The 27,798-nt window shown below is 39.8% G+C and overlaps 1 protein-coding gene across 1 annotated transcript in view; it reads right to left on the minus strand.

Annotated features, from left to right (window-relative positions):
• The window catches only part of COL3A1 (collagen type III alpha 1 chain), a 48,910-nt gene that overhangs the window by 20,268 nt on the left and 844 nt on the right, over positions 1-27,798 (minus strand). The window contains exons 2-13 of the mRNA XM_084209381.1: positions 10,702-10,907; positions 9,067-9,105; positions 8,389-8,505; positions 6,701-6,772; positions 3,463-3,528; positions 2,803-2,856; positions 2,531-2,584; positions 1,748-1,801; positions 1,537-1,590; positions 1,143-1,196; positions 620-664; positions 384-437 (exon numbers count right to left, since the gene is read on the minus strand). Coding sequence (XP_084065507.1) covers positions 384-437; positions 620-664; positions 1,143-1,196; positions 1,537-1,590; positions 1,748-1,801; positions 2,531-2,584; positions 2,803-2,856; positions 3,463-3,528; positions 6,701-6,772; positions 8,389-8,505; positions 9,067-9,105; positions 10,702-10,907 — 869 coding nt within the window. The remainder of the gene's footprint in view (positions 1-383; positions 438-619; positions 665-1,142; positions 1,197-1,536; positions 1,591-1,747; positions 1,802-2,530; positions 2,585-2,802; positions 2,857-3,462; positions 3,529-6,700; positions 6,773-8,388; positions 8,506-9,066; positions 9,106-10,701; positions 10,908-27,798) is intronic.

Genomic DNA, 27,798 nt, shown 5'->3' on the forward strand with positions numbered 1-27,798 from the left:
GAATTTTATCATTTCCCACAAGTCACTTCTGAGATTGCATTTTTTCCCTCACTCTACTGTCCCCTGCCACTCTCTGCTTCCATTCCTTCTCCCTGCCTCTCTTTGCCAAACCCGAATTTATGCTGAAACACTGAACTCTTCCTCAATGTGTAATCTATTCATTGCAAAAAGCAAAACAGGAAACAAGATGGTGAACGTGTTGTGGGTAGAAGTGTTACATCTTTAATTGGGGACTGAAAAGTTTTCATGTGAGATTTTTTCAGATGCTATATAGTTTTTTACTCCTTTGTATTACAACTGCTTTAAGGAAGTAGGGAATTCTCAACATATTGAATCCAAATACGTGCTGCCTCTGGATAAGAACAATGTCTGCAATTACTTACAGGGCCACCGGGATTCCCAGGTCTTCCTCTTTCTCCAGCTGGACCTCTTGGTCCCTAGAAAATATTGTAAAAATGAATCTGTTACATGGCTTCTGAAATCAGATGGCTGAGCAAAGAGACATTGCTCTTATTTGTGTAACTCACTGTTGTCCACTGCAGGTGGTAGAGTAATTAAAGTTAAAAGGATGAGGAACAACTCAGCTAACATTTAAACACTCCAGGATGCACATATTTACCGGTTGGCCTGGTGCTCCATTTACTCCAGGAAGACCAGTTTCACCCTGTTACAGAGAGAAAAGAAATGAACTTTGGTGAGAACATTTTTTGGTTTATTCAAGGGGAAGACACACAGAAAAAAGCCTAATTTGTTATCCCTTTCTATGGGATGCTGGGTGTCCTCAGCATGAACTGAGTTCTGAGAAGTGTGAACAAATGTCAAATCAAAAATTAAACAGGAAATAAAAGTCAGAAAGATTCAGATTTCAAAATACTCCTCAGGAAAGTCAGATGACCAAGACTTGGCCCTTCATTTTGGTATCTCATGTTTATTATGGCTGGAAAATAGGGACATGATGTGGTTCTGAATGTCTAACTCCTTTGAAATGATTAATATTCTTTTCATGGAAGTATTAAATGGGTTTCTTTAATGCTTATTGTATTTTTATTATTGTTTAAGATGCAAAGCACAGCTATACAACATATAGGGTTTATAGGGTCATTACTCTACCCACTTAGAAAGATGACTGTCTAGATTTTTACCTTTGGACCAGGAGCACCACTGTCACCTTTGGCACCATCTTTTCCATCAAAACCCTGTGGGAAAGTAAAACCATATCTGTGAATTGTATTCCTCCTGCATTCTGGAAAACTTGATTCCTCTTGGCAAAATATTAAGCTCCCAAAAGGGGCATATTTTCAATAATGAGTGGTATCAGCTGTTGGAATCCTTCTTGGCGTTAGGGAAAGAGCTCTACAACTGAGGCAACCAGAACAACCTTGAATCTTTGCTATGGAAGTTCAGATGACATTGTGCAGAAATTAACTTTAATTCTATGAATCAGTCTTGGGAATGATGCCTGGAAGATCACAACTGTGCAACACCATCATTCAAAGAGAATAACAGTCAGTTATAATCAATATACTCAATACTTACTCGTTGGCCTTTCATCCCAGGCATCCCAGGCATTCCAGGGTGTCCTTTGTGACCCTAAACACAGAAATATAGAAAGATTAATAAATCAGGTAGTTATTGTATGAAGAACACAAGCCAATGTTCACTGTGTGTTGTGTTCATCTGACTAACTTGATGTGGGAAAACAAAACTTATGATGAGAAGACAATTGTTATTGGGAGATTTTCCATACCGGTAATCCAGGGATTCCACGATCTCCATTCCTGCCTGGTCTTCCTGGTTCTCCCTGTTGAAAGAAAATATATTTTTTTAGTATTTTGTTATTGCTTGACTTACTGGCAAAGCACCACTTGAGGTAGAACAAGGTGAGTTGGAGTAAGGAGGTGAAACTTCCACCAAAGACAGTGGTGGTCTCGCAAATCCTCTCAAGGCGACAGTTCACTCTGTCCCTGCCTTCTGGAAAACAACTGCCAGAATTTATAAACTCAGCTTTTAACAAGATTCTGCTTAATTTCTAAGCTACTTCAAGACAACCTTTAGCAAGAGATGATCCCATAAAACTTATTTTTCTTAGAAAACACTCAAAATGGACACAAGCTGTAGATGTTTGCACCTTGGCTGGTACTCCACCTGTTCAGAACTCCCAGCTGTGACACAGGCAATGGTGCCAATGGCTCTAAGTCCCATAGTAAGATTTTAAGGGAGCAGAAAGCTACCACTACTATTTGATTTTCTTTATGACTGCTAATTTATTTTGCACCAAATAAATTGCATGTTTCATGATTATGTTTTTTTTAAATCAATCAAATTGCCTGCTAAAATTGAACCTTTTATGGAATAGACAGATCTTACGTAAGACAAATTTACTTTCTTGAAGACATGTTGTCAAATGGAGAAATAGGGAGATGCTAAAAATTCTCAAATGCAATAATGTCCATGTCCTCTGTTGTCTTGCAACTTAATGAACTTTTTTCTTCCTATTTATCAATAATGGGATGAATAATAGTTAACTTACGTCTTTTCCTGGTGGACCAACTGGGCCTATCATTCCAACAGGGCCTGGAGGTCCCTGTAGAAAAGTAATGAATATTAACTACAATAATAACAAATATTAAGTCTTCTTCAAGCTGAAAATGCATTAGCCATAATAAATACCTGTACATTTGACATGCATCATAATGAACAAATAGGATAAACTGCAAAATTTCCATACACTGCAGAGGTGACACAGGTTCATGCTGTTAAGGTCATGTCTAACATACACAGTGACACTGAATGGGTACATACGGGAGGGCCAGGTTGTCCTGGTTCTCCAGGGGAGCCCTGGTATCCAGCAGAGCCCTGGAATGCAGCAAAAAACTCAGTCAAGATGTGAGCAGCTACATGCACCATTCCTTGGTGCAGTTACATTTGATATAATTATATATTTTATATAATTTCCCATAATTGTAAGGAAAACTGTAGTCAGATCAGTCAACAAATGACCAAAGGTGAAATTACCAGAAACAGGTAGAACATGCCTCCATGAAAACAGAATTAATCTGCTCCTCTAAAAGGAGATGGATGTTGAAAAACTTAGACCCTTGGTGTGTTCACTGAATGTGTATCTCACTTTCCTTTACCTCCTGTTAATACTTTGCATGGATAGACATTTGGGAATGTCAGCAGGATGTCAGGCAGTGGCATGTTTTAAAATAATGCTAACTGATAGCCCATAGTCTTGCAGAGATCTCAAGGGGTACACAAGAATTTAAGCCCCCACAGTATATTGACCTCATCTCTTGAGTGTTGGTGATGGTACAGCCCAAGATGACATTTATACATAAAATTCTTGAGCACAGTGTCCAGATTTATCAGTTGGAAAGGTGCTTAATATTTATGACAGAGAAAAGGAGGAGCTCATATAAAAGAATACAAGATGATTATGAGAAGATTATTGTTACTTACAGGGGGACCTGCATGACCAGGTGGGCCAGGGGGGCCACTGGGGCCAGGGGGTCCTGGAAAGCCACTCTACAGCATAGATTAAAAAACAGTAGTTACATTAATGTAATATAGCTATGAAGCTTAATATAGTTGCAATAGCCATCAATAACTGTGAAATAAACATTTTACGTAATTAGTTCAGAGAATAGTCCTTGGTGACCTGCACTTGTTGCAGTAAAAAGGAAGCAGCAGTATATTCACACAGTGGTGAAGAAATTTATTGTCTAGTTGCCCCTTCAGAAAAGGCTTCACTGGGTTGCTCCTTGCAGGCTTGGCTAATCTACTCCCAAGGTATTTTCAGAGCTGCAGCTTTTCATTTTTGAGTCCCAACTGCCCTTCTCTAGACCCCAGAGGGACGCTCAGAACTCTGCTTTTCAGCTGCCTGAAGGGGGAGAATAGAAAGTAGAACTGAATTTCTGTTAGACAGAGAAAATGAGTGTCAGCTTCTCTGCCATGTAACTGATCTTAATTAGCCCAACCCTAGAGATTCCTCATGACGTAGAGATACACTGAATTAAGGCTGTACTTTTGTTATAGTCAATAAGGCAACCATTTTCACCAGTGAAATATTTTCTGAGCTATAACAGCACTAAGCCATAAGAAAGAAAAGAGGTCTTATCTAATCAAAACATGAATATTTCTACTTCTTGTAGCAACAGCCACAAAAGCATTTGATACTGCAAAACAGAAAACACAAGTTTGCACAGTGATCTACTGCAGCTATAGGGGTTCTTTAAAAGAAAGCTGTTGTTAAATTAAACTCTTCATGTGTTTGCTACAGCCAAAAGAATCACATATATGGATGATATGAGGATCACTGTGTGCTGCAGTACTGGCAGAATATTCCATAGTTAATACTGCACAGAATGTGTTTCACGGGATATTGTCATATTGTGTCAGAAAAGGTCATGTATTACAATTTCATGAACTTAATTTTCATAATACAAGATTATCAGTACTGCTGTACTATACTGGCATATGTAGGACAGTACACTACTATACTACAAAAAAAATATTAATTCACAGTTGTCTTTTGCCTAAAAAAGTTGCCACATTAATATTTGCTATTTTCTAAGAGAGAAGCACAGCAAGAGGCAGAGCTGTGAGGGTTTGGGAAATGGGGTTGCCTCTGATGTGAACACAATGAGCAGTCCCCGTTAATTGTTAGTACTCATTTGGTATAAGGTCACTATAGATCCAACCAGAATTAAAGCCACCAACTCATCAACAGCAATCAATCAATTAGACATATGGCTATAAACAAATGAGATCTAATCTTTTTCGAGTAACACACTGAGGAGATAAACTGATAGTTAGGGGTGGGCTTGCTGCTAGAATCTCCAGACTTTGAACAGATGAGCATCCTCCAGTCAGAGAATGTGCACTGGTGGAAAGAGACAAACACAATATGTGGAGGTTACATGGGCAAGTGAAGAGGAACTGTGATGTGAAGCACAAAATCAGTCTACAAGCGGTGTAAAGCCATGGGAATGCAGCAATGGAGAGATGTGTGATTGAGGAAATACGAGGCACGGTAACCACACACAGCCAATGTTGGTGCTATATTTTATTGTTTTGCTAATATTCCAAATTATTTCAGTTTGGATATTTATTCATTAGTACTATTTATATTAAATTTGATAAATTTATAAAATAATAAAGAAATTCGTCTATGTAATGAAAATGATAAACATTATTTAGCTCTAGTGATTTCAGCCACATCTGCCTATAACTGCTGGTACTTGCTTTGAAGTCATGTATGCTATGATGCAATTTAAAAGCCTTTATGACCTGAAAATATACAGAGAACCCTGAAGCTGTTCTAGGGTGCTCAATAAAGTAGTTTTTGCTGGTTTTTATTAACCCAAGTCCAGGAGTCAGAGCACAAGAAATCACTAATCACTTTCAGGGAAAAAGCCAAAATAGAAGAGTTAACCACAGTTGTTAACTGAAGGTGCCTCTGTTACAATCTGCCTGGTTCAGCACATCCCAAGTAGCAGAAGGTAGATGGTATGACAGCTGTGGGTGAAAACTGTGAGGAGTGAATGTGAATCAATGAATAAACAAGGACAAAAATGGATGGTTGAAGAAAAATGCATGGATGATCATATTAGCAAATGAAGGAGGTAGAAATAGATTAAAATGAAGGTGAGAAAATAGTGACTATATTTCAGGAAAAAGAGCTGCTGTGATTAGTACACCTTATTTCACAAGATGATCAAATGGAATTCCTCTTGTCTCTTCCCTCCATTTTCTTGGAACTGCCTTACTATGCTACAAAATGGGATGCCCAAACCATGTTATGCAGAATTGGGCTGTAAATAGTGATTATGCTTAATGAAGCACAGCCAATTTCCAGTAGCAGCAATTCACCACACCCTCTCTGTAGCAGATTGCCCGAATCGAGAACACTTCATGTTGAATATCTCTAAGACCCAGTGCCTAAAAGGAGAATAATGAGGTGCCACATTCAGATTTATATTACACATGAAACACAGCTCAGGTACAACTCTTTGAGGCAGTCCATGCTTTTTCTCACTTGAAAACCTGAAAATCTTGGACCAAGTCTAGTAGGCAGATACAACATCCTTAGTACAGAGTCTGAGTAGCTGTGGGTAAAAAAAAATGGTAATTGTAAAAAGAAAAAGTGAAAATATTTTGAGTTTTTGAATGAACAAATTTTATAAGAAGGGTTTACTCACTTGTTATCAGGCAAGTTTGATTTGTGGAAAAGTTAGCATGTGTGGAATATCATAGTCAGTAAAGACAAATGATACTGAGTGAGTGAAGGAAGATTAAAGGCAGTGGAAGAGGTAAAAATTGTTGGAAGGAAGGGAAGAAATTAATTGAAGAATATCAAGTAGATAAACAAAGAATGTACATGAGACAAAAAAGGAAAAATATTTAGGTAGTGTAAGAAGGTGAATCACAGACAGAGATCAGGAAAAGGAAAGTAAGAAACTGAAGAAAGAAAGTGAAAAATAAAAAAACCCCAGATCATCTGTAGCCACTTTCTAGAACAGTGTTGCTGAACAAACTGGTGCCTTACATCACATTCAACTTTCAGGCAAGGATTAAATGAAAACTTATATTGTTAGATTAAAAATCAGGATACACACACATCCAAGGTATAATCTATGAGCAGAAAATGTGTTCTTTAAAAAGAAGAAAGGACAAAAAAAAAGCTTTATCATCTTACAATGGGTTGTGGGTACCCGATACCAGCTCCACCAGCCTTCACATCATAGGAGTCATACTGTGGAGAAAAACTCTGTAAAAGAAATAGAGAAAAAAAGAAAGAGAAAAAAAAAAGAAAAAAAAAAAAAAGAAAAAAAAGAAAAAATGTGATTGCTACAAACCAAATAAGTATTTCTTTTACAGTAGTATGGCAAATGCATGGAAATAACTAATTTGTATTTACTGAGTAGTACTAGCTTGACCTATAGCTGCCATATATTTACATAAGAGAAGCCCAAACAGTGTCCTTTCTGAGGTCATGGTGACATTAGCTCCCCAGGCTGGGCACATCCATTTTTCTTCTTGACAGCTGGGCCTCAGCTGAACTACAATATTACCTTTCTCTTTTACTCTGGTTTGACTTCTTCTTAGCTTCTTTCCCCAGTTTCTCTGTCTCATTTCTGTTGGACTTAGTTGTCACTCAAGGAAGTTGATGAAATATTTTATGTTGCTCTAAAGAGGACAGCTGTTTATTATTAGTAATATTATTATCATTTTCCTGATTTCTTTTACCTGAGCCTAATGAATGACTCATTTCACATGAGCAGACAGTCAAATGATGTGGCATTAGTGGAGTGATGCATTATTGGCCCACAGGTGGTTGAGCAGGAAGGGTTGAACACGTGCAGTGTTCTACCTGTTCCCCCAAAGCACTGTGGATCTGGCTCCTGCACTGACCAGGTGCAGGACTCCTGTGCTCCTGATACCAACCCTCCTGTCAGGATCCAACAGCCCATCTTTGATACACTGCTGGAATGGGATACAAATTCAGCCTGTTTTCCTCTCCTGTGTTTGTCTCTCCAAACCCCAAACCAGTGTCACAGGTGCCTACTGGTAAACCAATGCACAGCTCAGTCCTGCAGAGGTAATCCCTTTCAGAATTAAATAAAGATGAGACATCTTTTCTCACTTTCTGGCTTACCTAGGACTGGGAAGCATGTATGGAAGTTATAATCAGTGGCCTGTATTCAAAAGTAGCAATGATTTTAACATACATTTTTTATCAGTTTTGTGCTAAAGAAGTCTCATTTTGTAAACCTGGTCTTGGTGGCCTGCATGGATGACAATGTCACCCTGTAACAAAGCACTGCTGGGGCTCAGTGGTAATTAACTTCGGTTACAATCAGCTCTCTTACTGTGTGTGCCCAGCTCTTCTGAAAGGACTTCAGCATTCAGTGAGCCAGAAATAAAGAGGCACCATGACAAACAGTACTTGCATGGCACTTCCCTGCCAGCAGAGGAGCAGTGCTTCAGTCTAGTCTTGTTGGAATGTTCTGTTATTAAACATGAATTGATGAAATATAGGAAAGTAGGAGACTTCCTGAACTATTAAGCTTATGGGTAAATCCTCCATCACACTCTTTCTGGTCATATTATTTATGAGTTACCAAAGCCCTTCAGCAGATCTACCCCCAAAAATTTTAAAAAATAAGGTAAGACACAATTTGTGCTCCAGAGAAATTCTATGGACAAACGCCCAAAACAACAGCAAAACCCCACCTACCACCCATCTCTGTTTTCCCAAGGCACAAGTGGGATGGATGCCACCAAAAGCAGAGCACCTGGGAAGGTGCAGGGAACAGGCTCCTACAGCATTTCTTTGCGTGGCTATGAGCACCAAGGTAGAAGCTGAACATAACAATGACTTACACCTCCACTTATACTGGGACATGACTGGCAGATTCCAGGGGGCCCAGGAGCTCCAGGGCTCCCTGGCTGTCCTGGTGGGCCAGGGGGACCATTTCTGCCTGGAACTCCAGGAGAACCCTGCAAAGACACAAACAGAGCCGATACAGATGTTGTCACTTGCCTCCAACTGCAAGGACATTGAAGGACAAACCTTTCCATTCGTAACAAAGGCTGTGTGTCTGTGGTGGAAAACCTCTCCTAAACAAGGCCACAACCAAATATTCAGGAAACACAAACAAAATTCATGCATGGAAACACGTGGTTAATGGAGCCTTATTACAACTGATATATCATGAAACACAACAGAAATATTTAGCAGTTCAGTTCCTGAATCTGAAATTATTACTGCTAGTAGAGTCTTAAAGATTTTTTTTCCTCCTTCTGTAAAGAAATATAACAAAATATAACAAATGTGATACAGTTTGGACTAAACTCTGTGTTCTTTCAGTTTAAATTTTTGAGAGTGTTGTTAAAGCTAAAGTTCTACTTCGCAATAACTATATGGTACAGTCCTGCTGCAGACAGTTCAGACACCATGAAAGCAGGATATCTTAGCAGCCTGAATGGGATACATAGCACCAGAGGAATGGGGTCTTGATTTTGTTTGTTTCCTTGGGGAAAAAAAAAAGCTGCACTTACAGGGTCTCCCTTGGGGCCTCGGCTGACTACTCCAGGAGTCTACAAAAAAAAAAAAAGGAAAGGTAATTAAATAAAAATAGAACCAAAATAAAACATAAAAATTGCACACATAAACAAGAGCAAAATGCTTAAACATTTGATATAGTTTTCTCACATGACTGCCATTAATGCTTATTCAGTATATTTAAAAGCTGTAGGGTTTATAGTCAATCTACTATTGCTTGGATCATTCATAGAATTACACCTCCCCTAGAGGCAAGAACATGGCACTAATGAAGTCAGCTTTGCCATTGAGTGCAATAGGGACAGGATTCCACTGTGGAATGTTGTGATAGTTTTCTTGTATCCTTCTCACTCCAGCATGTGAAGTGTGATGAGCTAATTTTAAATTCTCAGATCTACTGCTGCAATTTATTTATTTTTCAGTTATTAATTCAGTTACAAGGTACTGCCTGGATTTTCAATTTTTGTGTTCAGCTGCTACCTTCAGTAGCAAAGAATATTCAGCTGAAACAGTCTCGGATCTTTCAAGATGGCATTTCCCTCTACACCACCCAAGCTCATCAGGACAGCTTCCAATGGCCTGAACAAACTCCTGCATCAAAGAGATAGGCTGGGGGAAGAGTTCCCATGTTCTTCATTATCAGGAAATCCAGAACTGAAGAGTCTCTAAACAAAGAGAGGGAGGTGTACTTGAATCTTCAGCATGCTGAATGATTGTCTATACCAATCATTTCCACCTCTCAACATGTTCAGTGAAGTAGCTCAGGGGACCCTGGGAGCAGTGGAGTACTGCTAGTGAGGTGCAAGTAAGACTAGGTGACATAGCTGTGTGTGACATATTCCATGTGTAAATGTGCTGTAGAGCTGCAGAAATGCATCTTCTCTCTCTTCCTCACATCTCTTTCACTGTCTTATTTTCTAGATAAGGATTTTTAACATGTCTGTGGCAACCTAGGTACTTGAACAGAACCTCATGGATCTTTGACACTGGTGAAATGTTCAGATAAGCTGAAAGCTCAGTATAGCTGGCTCACTCACTGAAAGACTTAGGCAGGGGACTTGGCATGTACTAACATTCTTATTTTCCTGAGGCTAAGTTGCTGCAACTGGTTTGTATAATGTTGGTGTCTATAAAAAGATGGTGATAAATTAGCTATGTACAGTATAATCACCTTTCCTTTACAGAAGATTAAGTCGGCAACAACCCTGCAAAAGGAAATTTACTCTGTGATGATGTAGAATTGAGTTGATAAGAAATGCAGACTCAGAGATGCTATGAAAGTTCTCTAATTTTCTTTGACTCTGTGTTGGCATTATTTTCATGGATATAGACTGAGTATGAAGTCAAAAATAGTGTTTGCATTATTCTATGCTTTTACATAAAATGAAAAATGTAATGCCTAGTTGATGCCCTCTGTCCCTTTCTACTGTTTTCTCCCCCATTGTCTACACAAAACTGAGTTGGAAGACTTCATATTATCAGCTGCATTGTCCCACCTAAGTATTTGCCTAAATTCAGAAAGTGGCATTGAAAAGAAAAGCATTTAAGAACATCTAAGCCAAAATGAATTGGTGTTGACATGCATCAAGAAGGCAGCAGCACCAAAGAAACAACAGTGAGAATAAACTTACTCTTGGAGGTGGTGTTGTTGTTTGTGGACAAACTGGGCAGCACTCTCCAAAAGGGATCTCTGGGTTGGGGCAGTCCAGCTCCTGATCATCACAGATGATGTCATCGCACAGAACAGATCCCGAGTCGCACACGCAGATTTGGCATGGCTCTGGTTTCCAAACATCCCTGTCAGCATAAGCCTGCCCAAGATGGGTACATCCTGTGACTGGAAAGAGAGACAAAATTGTGTTGGATATTATTTCAAATGTGTTTTCCAAATTACAAATGAGTAACATGAAAGCTGTTGGATAGTTTGTTTAGTTTCCTGGTTCATGCATGCGAAGTAAAAGGCTAAATGCTGCTCTGCTCTAGGGGATCTGTTACATTAACTGTAGGGTCTGCTCTGAGTTTATAAACAGACATCAGTGGAAACCTCCTGGAGCTGAGCCAAAGCCCAATTAAATCTCTGATAATCTTCTGTCTTGAGTAATTTTAGTGTCAGACAGAATTGCTGTCTAATTAACAATTGAATTCTCTGCTGCAGCTAAAGAGTAAACGTGCCTAAGCTCTCCAGCAAGAGTGCCACTGGCCCCATGTGCCAACAGGAGCACATGGATGTGGGATAAGCCATCTGTCCAGCACCAACCCCTGTCTCCAGCATTTTGCATTAATAGCTGCCACCAAAGGGCTTCAAAGAGTTTTTTGAAAGCCAGTGTATGTGACAGATCTGAAAGAACGCTCACGTTAATTGCCCAAATGGTTTGCAATTATTGCATCAGCTGGCCTGCTCAAATGTTACAAGTGTCTTTTTTTTCAGAAAAAAAGATTGTTCATCTGTAATATTCATGGCTTTGGGAATTCCTTCCAGCAGCTGTTTTACTGATCAAACTTGTTATAGACTATGAATATGAAAAGACTGACAAAAACTGCCTTGACACATTAAATTTTGGGTTGGTATTTCCTTAGAAAAACACAATCCAGAAAGCCAGGTCATTTAAGAACCCAATATAAAATAACACTAAGAGCATCTAATTTGAATTTTACAAGCTCATTTTAAGTTTTGTAGATGTTATTAGAAGTCTTAGATTGCAAATATAAGTATCACTGAATGTCATGAATAATTTAATAAGTTTTTTTTCATGGATCATTAAAAATAATTCAGTTTATAAAAACAGCATTCTGGAGAAAGAGCTATTTTTGTGCCTACATCATTCTTAAAACTTTAATGTGAGGATAATTTACCTACTATACACCACCCTTCAAGAAGGAAAACAAAAGGACAAAATACATAATTCAAATCTCTGACATAAAAATTGCCACTGGCTCCAGACAGAAATTCTGAATATCATCAAATTGTAATGGCCACAATTATCTAGTAGGAGACTGAGCCCAAATTTATTGCAGTTTGTTCCTCTGGGTTATGCAGTCCCCTTTTTTTCCCTCCCTGCATCTTTAATCTCTGTTTTTATCTTTCCACCGCTGCATTAGCAGCCTGGTCTCTTTTTTCCCTTTTTCTCCCTCTCTGTATTTGTGGGTGTTTATTCCCATTCCACACCGATGTTCTTTGGCAATGTGCACACTTAGGTGTGTTTCCTCTCTTCTCATGCTTCCTCTGCATTTCACCTTTCCCATAACGCATAACTTCCCTTTTCATCTTCTGCAAATCCTTTCATTTTGTACCTGAGCAATTCCCCTTTATTGCCATGTGCTCAACTGAGCTTAGTTTACCGCTGCTCCCTTCCCACTTTCTCTCAGCTGGTTTTCCCTGATGACATGGACCTGACATTTTCCTCTATTTCACCATGGAATTCATTACCTCCTATGAGATCTGGAAGGGAAATGGGGAAAACAATCATGGCTCCCTGAGGGGAGAGCCAGAGTGCAGATCTTGGGGCAGAGCACTCCATGGGACAAGAGGGTTTATTTTCCCAGTTTCAATCCTACTACAGGTTGTCCATGTCCATGCACACCGTCTTGTGCTATTTTTGCACTTTAACTATAAAAGAAGGAAACTGGAAAATATTGATTTGTTAAGGCTGGCACTTCTTATAGTTAAGAGTTGATTTTCATCACTATTTTGATTAGAGCAACAAAGCTTGAAAAACCCTTTCCAGATATTTTCAAGCCAATAATTTTTTCTTTGCCTGATATCAAGCTGAGATTCAGTATTTTACCTTCCTTTGACAATACAAAATCATCTAATATGGAACACCTTCCAATGACATATGAAAACTCCCTCCCCTCAGACATTCTCTATCACTTAGAAACTCAAATTTTCCTTTTCTGCTCTTTTTGGGCCTCTCTAGAAACTTCGAATTCTGTACAAGAGAGATGGAGAAGAGCTGCCCATATCCAGGACAGCCTCCCCCCCCCACCCACATGTCCCAGGGTTATGGCATCAGAGGATGCTTCTTCAAAGTACACTGCCTAACAATGTGTACCTTTGAATAGGGTCTAGACCTCCTTCCTTGATCTGCCAAGCTAGAGCTAGTTTCTCAAAATGTTGCTTGGCTTCCCAGTTCTCACCCCACAGAACCATATCCATGGATCCCAGGGAAATAATCTGATTCTCTGCTTAGTGAGGTGCTGACTTTCTGAAAGAATCTTCCTCCTTTTCACAAACCACGATCTGGCTGTGGGCACTCAGGGAAAAACAGGCTGCCCAGTCTTGACAAGGCTAATGACAAATGTTTCCTGACAAACAGGAAGGCTGAAACGTAGAAGTGAAGGATTATGAATGAAATCTTTATAGCCTCTGAAGTGACTCAAGAGAAAAACCAAATCATAGAGTGGCTCATTGCACACGTGGAGCCCTGGAAAGCTGTGTGCTGTGGGAGGCAGAGCCTCTGCAGAGCTGCTGGGGAGGTTAGAGCCTGTAAGCCATCCTGAAGGAGTGGTTGGATGTACCCTGGAGAGCATGGATGGGCACAGATCCACATCAGCCAGAGCAATGGACTACTCAGCTGTCACTCTGCTTGAGCACCTACCAGCTCCATGGGTTAAAATGCTCTTTTCATTTGTAACCATAATAAGGAAGGGGAGAAATTCCTTTTTTCTAGGGCAAGTCATAATTGTTAAATAAAAATACAGTTGTATGGACCTAAAAGAACCTAATACTGTTTCTGTTTGCATTTGTATATACAGTTATATGAATTGCATACACATATAGAGAGATGTATAGCATACACACTTTTCTGTACCCAGAAGATGTGTTTGATTAATTGTAATATTCTGGTTTTCAGCTTTTTCATCACTTTCTTAGCCTTTCAAAACCACATATTTTTAACTATGTGTTTAAAACAAGGTCCTTATTTACTAGGAAATTCATATCCAAGGATTTGATGAACATTCCTACATCAATTTTTTTCATAATTCTTACTTCTTTTTCATTGATTTGTTTTGTTGTTTTGGTTTTTTTTTCAGAGATGTGATCTTGCTGCTTTACAGCAAAGAGGACAGCTCCAATGAGGAGCAGAAAAAGGCTGTCTTTCCCCTATTTCTGCACTGCTAGTTAATAAAGATTCTGTTTCCAGGACAGAAGCAGAGTCTTTCCTCAGTGCCCAGTTTTTCACATTGTGAATACTTACCTGCCATATATTATTCAAAAATATAAATAAAATCCGTGGAATTTTAATAATATGTCACAATGCCTGATAATTTTACATTAAGAAGGAAATAAAGGAGATTTCTCTGCATTTTTATAAGCTTGTCATTCAGTTATGCTACAGTAGATGGCATCATTTAACAGGAAGAGGACAAAAATGTGAAGACATATGGATATAATGATATTCATATTTGCTTCTAACTTTCTGGACATTGTTAAATGAATTAAGAAATAAGCTAGGAGAGCTGCAATGAAAACTGCTGTGGCCTTTGGCAGAATGAAAGTATTAAATAGATTTCCAAAGGAAAACTTACATCTGGGAAGACTTAGGGTGTTAAAGACACCCCCTCTGTGCTCAGATGTAGATCTGTGTGTCAGCATGTTATGACATAATGCATTTTGCATTGCTCATAAAGATTAACTGTTAGCTCCAAAATCCTTTGGAAAGCTGATTTGTGCTAAAGCACTGGTGAGTAACATATAGGAATAATGAGGTTATAAAAAAGCTGACTTGTCTGCTTCTAGACTTGTGGTATAACAGCCACATAGTTGCCTTAGCCAGCTTTTCTTATTGATTCCTACACATACCCATTAGCCTGAGATTTAAGAAACATTAGATCCCAACAGTATTTGTCTATGGCAATGCACAATCTTATTCTTGCTCCCAAAGCCCTAAATATGATGGCTGTACAGCACCTCACTTCTGTGGCACTTACTGCAGTGCTTTGGTTGAAGCCCTGTCCATCTCTAGTGTACTGTTCTAAAAGTTTAATATTTTAAAGCCTGAATTAATTTGAAATTATGCTGTTTACCAAGCACTCATGTTATAGGTTTTGCTGTGTGTAGCACTTCCCTGGGCCAGGCCAAATACTGAATAAAATAAAAAAAGGCAAGGCAATAATTTTTGTATGTTGGTTTTGAATTATTTCCCATTCTAGGAAGACTGGCAGCTGTCCATAAGCAGACCAATATTGAAAGCTGAAAGGAAAATCACAATTTAGTTCCAAAGGACCTATAAGTGGGGTACATAGAAGAGCCCAAATGTGTGTGAGGAAAAACACAGATGGCCATTGTCATATGGCATGAAAGATGACGGATGTCACACGGAACATAATCCCAATCCCAGTGAGGTAAAGGGGAATTTCTTATCACATGAGAATCTGACCGGCTCTGTAGTTGGTTTTGGCTTTGCATTTGTGCAAGCACCATGATTATGACTTAACCACAATTTTATGGCAAAAAGAAAATATTTTCTAATAGTATCCTCAAAAACCACAGGCTTTTCCACTTTGGACAAAGGCAATGTCCAGCTATTGCATTAGTAGCAGACTCACATATCCCATTTACAGAGATGTGACTAAAGGGTTAGAAATTAAAAAACATCTTGAACTTGTCTGGTTCTGCCTCAGTGAGGGCAATAGTCCACACAGGGGTGACTCACGATCCTCCAGCAGCTGCCTGATGATGGCCTGGGAAGCAAAACTGAGGAGCTTTGGTCTGTGAGAATCTGATCACAAACACAATGAGTCAAACAAACAACTTCTGCTGTACTTAAAGTGAATCTGGTAAAGGCTAAAGCACCAAGATGAAGAAGGTCTTGCCTCTAACTTGGACAGAATTCAAAGCCTGATGAAGTTAAGAAGAGCATTTGTGTTACTCTTTTAACTGTACAAAGCCTGTGCTTCCTCAGCCTGACCTAGTTTTGGTCATCGCCTTTGCAGGATGAGTACTTCAAAAATTGTTTTACATTTCTTCTGTAGTAAATACATCTGTTAACTGCATATCCCAGCACTGTCTGATACATTGTTTAAGCAAAGCACAAAGTAGAAGGGAGATATGTTGTCTATTTTCAATACAATCATTCTCCCCTACTGGAGTAGGTGGAGGAATCCACCCCAGCATGTGCAGCAATGCTGCTTTCCATTTCCTGAGCAGAAAAGAATGCCACAGCATCTACCTCGAGGCAAATGGTTTGGGCTCCCTGTCTGGTATTAGGATGATGTTTACAAGAAACCCAAACACACTCGTTCCATCCCATCATTAGTAATGGAAACAGGCAGGCTCATAATGAATGAATTGGCTGCAGGAGCAGGGATGGCCTGGTTTGTTGGCATGTCCGGTCAGTGCTGAGTACTCGAAAGGGCTCAAACCCTGTCTGGGTCGCAGGAGTCAGGAAAAGAGGCGGAAAAAAAAGGAAAAGAAATGGTTTAATCAGTTGGGGTTTTTTTCAACTGCCAAGGACCTCAAACATTCTCTCAGCTGGAATTGTCTTAAACAGCTAATTAATTGAATCCATTTCACACAGTGCATGAGGATATAAGGGCCAATTTAGGTATCCATACATATTAGGATATTTTCAGGTTTAATAGTAATGATGAAATATTTTTTAAGGCTTGTCCACATGTGATTGGAGGTAATGAAACCTCCATTTATTAAACCTAAATGCAGACTTAAACACCTAAATGTTGACCCAGAGTGGGTCAACCATAAAAATCCATTGGTGCCCTGTGACCTGTAGAAGGAAAAGCTGCTATCAGATGGAATGGAAAAAGAGCATGAATGAACAATTCACAGACTTCTCAAGTTCCACACCAAAAAGGACAGCTACATCCTGTGCTTTCAGAATGAAACTGAAGCTTTCTTACTTCTAGGGATGCTTGTCTGCCAAGAAAGCTGGTGTTGGAACAGTTCTGCTGCTGCACTTGTCCCAGTTTTGCCCTTTTCTCAGATGCAGAGTAAGAAAGAGAAAGCTGCTTAAAAGAATGCTGGTTAAGCATAATACTGTACTTGTCTGTCAGAGGTGTTGCAGGATGGAGTCATGTGCTGTTTCACTGGCAATGTACAGAAGAGTCAGGATCCTCAGGTGAAGGATCCTTGCGTCACACAGCCAAACTGTCCTTGCTTTGGGACCCACCCAGTCTGTATGTCAGATTACAAAATAAATAAGAAAAAAGCAGGCCTGCACTGGTACAAACAAGTGTTTGCATTTTAAACAGCTCATTCCTTGTTCCCTTCATTCGTCTTTATATGCTGCAAATGCCACAACCTTTCTGCAGCCTTTAAAAACTTTAAGAAATATCAGGATTAGAATATATCCTAAGCATATTTGTTACCAAGTAAAACACAAAATGCCTCTATTTCCCCTGCAGATTATTGGGGTTTTTTTCTAATCTTCCAAAGTGTGATTTAAAAACTCTAATTTTTCTGTTTTAACTTCAGAGGTTTAGGTTTCACAAATTTCTCTACTTGGGCACACATGCTGACACCCTGGAATGATGTTCTTCATGCAACTTCCAAAGCTCACCCTGCCACGGCAGTGCAAGGAAATCATGACCAGAGACATCCCACCAGAGATGTTGTTACACAATAGCCTCCCTGCTTCAGCTGGTGTCTGGCACGAGAAACCATGGCAAAAGAACTGGCTTGTTTCAAAACTGGTAATAAGCAAACAAAGTGCAGGGTGGTTTCTCTGCTGGTTTAGTTGGGGAGGGTTGTTTTTTGGCAGAACTGTCATTTCAAGCTGAGTCATACAAGGGGCAGGATACAGCAGACTGCTCTATATCTATCACCTTGCTTCTTTCTTGGGGCTGCCCAGAGAAATGTTGACTGTCTGTTCCTGAACTCATAAAAGCCATGTTGAGGAAAAACTTCTGCTGCATTCAAGAGACAGTTATACCCTTTTTGTTCTTAGCTATTCCTTGACAGCATCACGGGCCAAATTGCTTTTTGCATGGGAGGAAGATATTTCTGAATAACCATCTGTATCGAGATGTTACTCTGGGATTTCCTCTCCAGTTTCCCCTCTCAACAGGCTGACTGTGACTGTGCTTCTGTCTTTTTAGTAGAGATCAACCTCTTTATGCCATAAGCTGCAGAATTCAGATAATTCCTCCATGATTAAGGGTAACCACTGCCTGATCAGAACCTCCCTTGATTTTACTGGGCTTTGAATCAGACCTAAGAGTTGTTAGCTTCTAATCATTCTGGTGGTAACTGAAGCTCTTCAGTGCCTGACAGATCAAATCTTTTACTAAAGGTAACATTAGCATTAGAGCAGGACACAAAGTAAGAAGACATTTCATCATAATTCAGTGCAGTCAAAGCCTTTTAGAGGGACCATTGCATCATACTTCAACTACTCTTCAATTACTGGTAAAATGCCTCTGAGATTTTTCCATCCCCTCTGTTCTTACATTACAATATTTTTTGGCACATCACATTTTGTGCCATGTGGTGTCATGCTAAAAATAAGGAACAGGCTGCAAGAACTTCATTTGTGGCTATTTAGTTGTAGTGCTGGCATAAATTTTAAAACTACTCTGCAGAAATATGATTTTAATGTGCTTCTTATCGTTAGAGTGAATGATACCAAATTCTTCCCTAAATACTTATGGCTTCATCTAAGCAAAATTGGACATAAATCCAAGGTCCAATATGATTTCTGATGATTTAATGGGTTTATTAGTTTCTTTAAACATGTATTCTGCTCATTCCTTGGGCAGTTGATGAAGACTTCTAGAGTCAGAATCCAAGGGTCAAAGTTATGTTAGTTTTGAACACTTGACCACTTGCAATTGTATTCCATAAGAAGTTGGCCTAACTTATTTCTAAAGAAAAGTGATAGTTCAAGCTCAACATTACTAGAATCAATTAATGGGAAAAATTTACTAAAATAGAGTGCAAGATTTTGCCAAACTTAAAAAAAAAAAATATCAGCCCCAAGGTGTAGCTCAAAGACATACTCCTGCATTCCTGATTTTAGCTAGGCCCAGGCAGAATTTATGACATTGGAGGGTTCTTTGAGACATTTCTTGAATAGGTTTGCCCTGGGAAGACTAAAGAAAAAACTGGAAAAGTCATTGTGCACAGGTTTCCCAGACTCTACAACCACTCTGACAGATCCAAAACATCATGAGAGAGAAGTCCAGCTTTTGATCTGATAAGAGAAAGGGAACAAGTGCAAATCAATAATTGTTGAAGTTTGGTCCACATAGAATCTCATTTAAAACACTGAGCTATAACTCCTTAATTAATGATGCTTTAAGCTTCTGGCATGATAAAACCTAAACATTGTGTGGGGAAAAATGTATGACTTTTGTTTTGCATTGTCTAAATTTGTAATTAAAACATTTTTTGGCAGGTAATTAAAATTTCAAGTGGGACATGATCCTCTCCCCTCAGCTCTGTGAGAGAGTGAACAGATTTATGCAATGCTGTTTCTGTGGTTTGCCTTGGAAGAGATCAGCCTGATTCAATGCTTCTCTCCTGAGGCTGAAGCAGATGGGAAATGTTACAATGGCAGTATAATACATGTGGTAATATCATTTATATTTTCAGATACCTTGGACAAAGTCACCCCAATATAACTCAACAGCCATAATGGATTTACATCTGAGATGAGTAAAGCAGCAGGGGGGCAAATTCTACGCTGGCCTAAGTCCCTGCACGATTTTATTGGTTTCCCTGTAATTTCAGAAGTTGGAAGTAAATGAAGGATTTCGTTCTTGCCTTTCATATTCCAGGGAAGGATTAAAGTGCTCTGGCATACTGTCTAAAGAAAAGAATCATATCTTTGACTGCCAATAAATTAAGGGTATTTGTAATTCAGAAGGTTGTGGTGGGGTTCTAAATGCATAGAGCATCATTAACCTAGATTCATCTGCAAAACAGTTTGTATTCATTCACTCCTTATTCCAGTTTGTACTAATTCACCCCACATCCATTTTGGACAGTTCGTTGGATATGGATGGCAGTATTTGAAATTCTTCTTAATCTGCCTCATAGAGGATATTAAATGGCTATTTGTACACTGGATACAACGCTCTTATTGTCAGCCTCCTAGGGCTACTAAAGTAAGTATTGTGAGGGTTTTCTCAGGGTACCAAAGACAACTCAATTTTGGCGACATTTTTAAATATCAAGTTCTATGCCTGGCCATTTTTCAAGCACAAAGACCTACGAATCTTCCTAACTAATCCCCTTGTGAGGTGAAAATTCACACTTTTGGTGCAGTGAAGAGCCTGCAAGAAGAGATCTGGCTTTTTATTAATATCAGAGGTCAGCAGTCTTGCTACTTAAGTGGCTGCCTGAGGCCTGGCACACATTTAGCTCTCCCTGCTCTGTGCAGCAACAACCCCAGCTGGCACAGGGTGAGAATAAACAGCACCACATAGCCCAGGAGGGCTGGAACATCTGCAGCAGACACAACCTGATCCAGCACAGTTTATCTGCTGCAGCCCTTAAAAGGTATGAGTGGAAGAGCCAGAGCCAGATAAAAGAAAACGCTCTGCACAATTCACATTTTTGATTCTTCACTGAAAGACATTTACAGCAATCTTTCTCTCTTCAGCTGCTCAGAAATAATCAGCTGGACTAGAAAACCTCTCTTCTTTCTTCCCTCCGCTCCTCCATATTAATGCTATTCTGTTCATACAAAAAAGAGGGAGCTACAAAGAGGACCACCCTGCCAACAGCTGAGCCACCAACAGCCTTAGAATATTGTGCAAAGAATCTTCAAAATGTCTGAGAAGATTTCAATTACTCTTTTCAAAGATTTGCAATTCCCACTACACAGCCCATTGTTTGCTTTCACTAGGACATTCCTCTCTTAAACAGCTGGCACAGAATGACTACTGCTCTGTAGGGAAACAAGCAAACACCATACAGTGGATTAAAAGACAAAACCAGAAAAGCCGTAGATTTTTTTTTTAAAGAGGCTCTCATGAACATAAAAGTGTTTTCCAAGAAAATATGAATCCTATTTTTGCTGTTTATAGCTGAAGGAAAGCATGGGGGATGTAGTTTATTCTCCTTTGATGCTCAGCATGGCAATTACAGTGAACATCAAAGGAACAATGAGCCATGCTTCCCATATTTCCCATTAACTCTGTTCGGATGAGCAATTGTTTCTGTCTCATCTCTTTGAAAAAAAAGATGTAATTTTGTTCTTGCTTATTTTCCTAAAAGAAAATGGAAAGAAGGAAAAGGGAAGAAGCAGCACAAAGGGAAAGAAAAGAGAAAAAAAGATGTTTGCTGCAGACAGCCTTCTAATGCACCGACTGGTCACTGGGCGTGAGCTGCAGGGAGCTTCAGTGGGAACTGATTATGTCCAGGAGTTTTCCAAGAACTGCCAGAGCTGAATTGCTGTGGGAAGTATTTTCCAGACAGAGATCATCCTTTCATATCTACTGCTGCAAAACGTGCCTGGGTTGTTCCTGTGATTCTGCTGCCCCTTGCCACACTGGAGTTGGGAATAAAGGGGTGCCTGAAGCTGCCCAAGCAGCCCAGGAAAGGTTTGCACTCAGGATGAAAGGTTTCACCTGATGGGAGAGCAGAGGTGACTGCTCTCATCCCTCCAGGGTGGGATGCACAGTGGCTTGAAAGAGAAATACAGCAGCAGAAAGGGATGTGTCTCCAGTGGTTGTGGATAACTTTGCATTTTGCCAAAGGCCAAACTCTGCTAAAGTCTTAAATCTACAAGTCACATCCCTCATTTCTTGACAGTCATTTGGGTGCCCTTTTAGCTGTAGGAGAAGGCCTAGGCTCTCAAAACAAAAAACCACATTCAGCCTTGAAACACATATATTTTCATTAACCCTACATTCTTCCTGTTCAAAGTCCTGTGCATGCTTTCTCCTTCCTGGCAGACATCTCTTCATGGAGTACTCGAGTGAATCAAAGCAAGACAAAAATGTGCAGACATTGTTCAAGGAGGTACCATTTGCATTCTCATTCTGCTAGTTCATGTTTAAATGAAGGGTTTGACATAAATGGGGGAAAATGGAAGTAGTCTCTGAGCTAATCTGAAAGGAATCTCCTCTGCTAAACTAAACAAAGCCAGAAGTCCCAGAGCTGAAGTTTATCCAAACTAAAGCCAACAAACGGTTGTTGTTGGAGGGGGTTATATCATGTTTTCCATTGTCATGTTGACATGAAACAGGCAGAGGCTTCCACTTTGCAAACTCAGAGACAAGATTGGCTCTGAAGTGAAAATAAATAAAGAGAAGCAGTGGTTGGAAGTAGGTTAAGTTTCCTCTAATCAAAATTCAAAGAACCCTTCCTATAAAAGAGAAGATGAAAAAAAATAATGACTGCTTGAAAATATAAATGAAAAATACAATGTACTATACCTATATGTGAAAGATGAGCTACTCTACAGCGAATGGTGAATCTCATTCCTCCTTGCACAGTTCCAGCATTTAAGATAGGGTTAGTAGACCTCCCCCTGTCTCTCTTGTAGTTACAGAAGAGATTTTCTGATTCCAGTAATTCTTAATTTTTTACTTGGAGGCTCTCTCTTGATTAACCATGGTCAGAAGCAAGGCAAGGTTAATATTTGAATATATTTTTTTTAATACAGTCTCAAAGCTATGTGAGAAATATTAATAGCATGGCCACCACATACAAATATGTAAATCTTATTTCCCTGAAACAAAGTCTGACTGTGTTGAATGGAGAAAAATCAGGAAATTCTGTGGGAATTCCTTACAGATTTTTCCAGTGACAAAACGTCCCTTGTCAGGGAAGCCACAGAGAGGACAGAAAGGAAAGCTTCATGAGCCCTGTGCATCAAAAGATTGAGTGGAAGAAAATCCTTACAGAAGTAACTATCCTGCAGCAGTCACCAAAGCTGTGGGAAGCTGCCAGCAGTGAGCCACCACACAGCACCTCTGCCACAAACATGGTCCCAGAGAGCCAGCTCTCCAGGAGGAATCCACAGCATCCCCTGGGATGCAGGTGGGCAGCACGCTGAGGGCCAGGGCTGCAGCATGCTCTGCACCCAGCCATGCTGCCCTCAACAGCCTGACCTGAAGTCACAGAGGTAAAATAACACTTCTTGCACTCATCCTGGAGTAGGAATCACATCTGTGCCCAGATCTCCTTCTGTACAAGGCGCATCACCATGGATATGTAGAAGCAGGGATAGGCTGGCAAAGTATTGCAGCAAATAAATGATAACACAGAATTTTTTGTTCCATTTAGGGTTGAAGGTTATTTATCATCTGCCAAAACCCAAAATCAGAATGTCTCAAAATTATAGACCATTGGTGGTAGATACTGAATTATAAACCATGTTAAAGTCATGTAATCTACAATTTACCAGGCTACAACATGGAGAATGGGCTAACAGTGTTGAATCAGAACAGATTTTATTATACCTTTCTCAAGTCTGTTTTATTTTTTTGGGTGCTGCCAACAATAAATTGAACTGTGCTCCATCATATCAAACTGCAATGGTGTAGGACCCTAATCCAGTTACTTTAGGACCATAAAACCCCCTATTTGTTAACAACATATCTTTGCCCTTGCCAGCAATTTCCCTTTTCTTAACTGAGATCTTTTACCCAGTTTCTTAAACAAGCATGACTAAAGGACAGCCTAATCTGGAGTATTAATGGTATGACCATTGCACTAATATCTAATTCTGTGAGCTTTGACAAGTTATTACTGCAAACCAACAAATTAAATCTTGCAACTCTTACAGCAGCTGTGGCTTGTGCTCTTCAGCAGACTAGGAACCTACCACAGAAAATCAAGAGCGATACAGTGCTCCAGGTGCCCGCTAGCCTGGGAAAGTGCACTTTGTTATGGTTTGCCTTTCCTGGTAGGCTGAACCTTTCAACTCTGAAGAGGTTGCTTTTAACCCCAAATCCTAAATGCTGCTCTGCATCGTTTCCATTACCAGCCCTCAGTATGCTGCCCCAATTAGGAGGGCAGGCATGTCCCATTTTCTGCAGATTTCTGATTAAAACAAAGTGTGAACAACAGTAGCATGTAACTGGGACAATGAATAATGGAACAGTGTCTGTCTTGTTTCTCAGCTAGCCTGTGGAACAAAAAAGTGATGGTAATTTCTTTTTTTTTTTTTTTTTTTGAGCAGCATTAATTACAACTATCCGCCAGCTGTTGTGTAAGGCTGGCATCAGCAGAGTTTGCAAGTGACACCTGGCTGCTTATTTCAAACCTCAACACTTTGGCAGAAGCTGGAAGAGGAAATGGGATCTGCTTGTAATCTGCAGCACTAAGAGGAGAGAAAACATAATGACTCTGACCGAGGCATCAACAGTGAGGTTTCTGCCAGCAACAACACCCTTCTACCTCTGTCTCTTCCCCCTATAATAAAGCAGGGGATGTTTCCAACTCCACCTCCTCTTTCAGAAAAATCAGTCTGTGTAGATTTGGTGATTTGGTCTCAAGTCAAAAACAAATCTGGAAAATAATGAAAGGGTTATATAATAGTCTCATTTTCCTAAGGCTAATGTGTTCCAGGGGTGTGTGATATAAAATGTGTTTATGAAATTTGTCATATTTCCAAGAACATATATATAATGTTTGGAGGGGGTGGATTCCCCAGGCTTTCATTTAGCATGATTTTTCCAGACCAGAAAGGAATGTTTCAATTTTCCTAAGCATAACCTTGTCTGCTGTGTGCCTGGTAAAAAAATAGCGAGGAAAAATGGGAGAAGAGGAGCAGACCCCAGATAGTTCATTGCTTTGCATAGTCTAGGTTACTTACGATGGTTAATTATCTCTTGGCACACAGATGTGCATCATCTGGTTTTACTGTCAAAATTCTGGAGGGAAACCTTTCTGAGTTACCAAAACCTTTGAGGAGGGATAGTTCTGTTGTTAGCACTACCCTTAAACTGGAAATTCATCAACAAAGAGCACATGTGTGCAGTGTTTCATACAGCTAACTGCTAAACATGACAGTCTGGCAGTCTCACAAATAAACTACATCTGTACAGTACCCATCCACTTCACATGCTATCCAACCTTTCCCAGCTAATAAAAAAAAGAAAGCAAAATGGCCAAATCAGCTGTTTACAATTTTTCCTGAAATATCATTATTTTCTCTGGGATCAGAAATGGATGCTCAGCAGGAAAAGTCATTTGCACGCTGCCTCCTGAAACCTACATGTAATGGTTATATATCATTTTAAAACAGCAATTTGCAACTGAAAGTAGTAGAAAGGTCAATAAGTCTTGTCAGAGAGATTTTAGCATTCAGCCATTACCTCAGAAATGAGTTTCCTGACCAAACATCCAAGATAATACTTGCATTACAAGGAAAACACTAAATTACCTTAGAGCAAAAAATTACTTGGAATAATTCTGAAGGGTTTCTGGCATTGCTGTCACACTGCTTTCAGAGCAGTAGAGTTTTCCTAATGACCTCAGCGAAGTTCCTCAAGGACCGGAGTGTACCTGTGAGAAGAGTCCTTCTCTGGCTCACTGAGGTGTCCTTTAAGCATCACAGATACAACTGAGACAGGCCCAGATCCATCTGACTTCCCTTTTGGCACTGACGTGAGGGCACTGTGGATGTGCTTCCTTTGTAGGCAGGGGGAACTGACAAATACCTCCAGTCTGACTAGCTAAAACTTATTCTGTCTTCTGGAAGTAGCTGTCATGATTGCCTCTACAAACTCAAGATAAATGGATGAATGCAGGCTGCAAGGCTTAGCAAATGCTTTCACAACTTGGGTGGAGAACAGATTTCTTTCCTGAAGAAGCATTCTAATATCTTACACTCTTGAGTAGTTTAATATGCAGGATGTAAAGGTGCCTTCAAAGGGTGGAAACCAATGTACATTGCTGGACTCTGAGTCATCTGTCATGTCCAGAAGTCCTGGCTTCGTGTCCTGTCAGCCATCAGGGGGCATCTTATCTTGAACACTGGCAGGGCTGGAAAGCCCTGACACACATCACAAAACCTGGATTGTGTCAAGGTGATTTCACCTCCAGGCTAAAAACACCCTGGTGGGTTACAGGGACATACAGCTTTTGAGTTCACAGAATATTTCTTGTTGCACAGTATCCCGATCTCAAGCTCTAGAAGAGGTTTAGCCTGAGGCTGTACTCAAATCTCCATTCCAAGCTATTACAGCAAGACAAAGAAACACATAGCCCAGGGGTACATCTGACTACCCTAAACTCAGTGTATACTGAGCAGTTTCCTTAATATCTTGCCAAGTCTTGTCTCCTGGCAGGCTTTCCTAAGGAAAATTTTATATTGACTTACATTTGATACTAACCATATAAACATTTTTCTTGACAAGAGAGAGCATTTCAGCATGTCTGGAAATTCTCTTTTCAGTTGTGGAAAATTTGGTTTCCCAGTCCATTCCCTGCCCTGCACATGAATTAGTGATACGAATAATCAACTCCTTCAATTATTATTTTCTGTGAGAAAAGCATATTCAAATGTGTGGAAAGAAGCATTCTAAAGTGAGGAGAGAATCCAATTTTTAAGGGATAACTAGTGATTTATCAGTCTCTCTGTGTAACCTCATCCCTGTAAATAGTATGGAAGTTAGCCCAGTAAGGAAATGTTACAACACCATGAAACAGGAATGTGGCAGAGAAATGAGAATACTCATTCACACTTCATTTGTGTATTGTTCTTCTACCCAAAATTTACCATTTATTGAGTCAAATATATGTTGCACCTCAGAAATAGGTCCAGGGATATGACTAGAGTGAGGGAAGGAGACCTGGCACTGAGGAGGGGTTTGTTTATGGAGAGAAATAAAATTGATGCTCCTTCTCTTTATACTGGATTGTGTCTTAGTGCTTGTCCCTCTGATGATAGACCCAGGTATATAAAAGAACACTTACTGCATGTTAAATAGAAATAATATATATTGTCTGCTGCTGTAAGCAGAGAAAAGTCACAGTACACATTTGCTCCAATTTTATAATTACTGCCTTTTATAATCTTTACTGAAGATTTTAGGAGAGAGAATTTGTATACGGCAAAGCAGAAATAGTAAAGGATCAGTTCACAGTAAATTCTGTTTACTCTCTACAGCATGTATTCATTGTTTGTTTGTTTTTTTTTTTCTTTTTATAGACACTTAGGCTTAGCCTGTGCTAGGTGAGGGGGGCTGGTGCTGCAGAGACTTCTGCCTGCTTTGCTCATGCACAGATCCTCCTGAGCTCCAAGTGCTCCAGTGCAGGCAGGCTGCTCCTGGTGGAGTCACTCACCCCTTGGGAGAGGTCCCTGTCCAGGTATGGTGAGGCAGATGGGTTTGCCATGAACTGGCTCAAGTAATTGTTTTCTTGATGTGTGACATACAGAGTAGTGTAGGGTGTGATTTTAAAGGCATTTGGCTTTCCTTTAGAGCACTACAATTTCTTTGGCTGCTGCTCGTTGAGTTAATTGTAAGGTTATTTCTTGCCTCTCTGTAGGAATAAATAAATTGCTGATCTTTCATATTTACGGGAGAGAAAAGTGTTTTATCTTAAGGAAGGACTGGTTTACAATATCTGGCAAGCAGGAACTGAGCACATCCAAAAAAGGTCAGCTGTACTTGTGGAATGTCATCTGTTTAACTTAAATACTCATACCACACTTATCTTCACTCTAGGTTGAATTCTTGTGTACAAAGTACTTCTCTCCCCTCTGAATTCCATGTTCAGTTGGTTTTCAGTGTTCCTGCTCTCTGTAAACATGCACACACACACTCACATGGACTTACACATACCATCAACTGCTAATCAGTCTCGT

The sequence above is a fragment of the Fringilla coelebs genome (assembly GCF_963513975.1).
Source record: "Fringilla coelebs genome assembly, chromosome: 7".
NCBI lineage: Eukaryota > Metazoa > Chordata > Aves > Passeriformes > Fringillidae > Fringilla > Fringilla coelebs.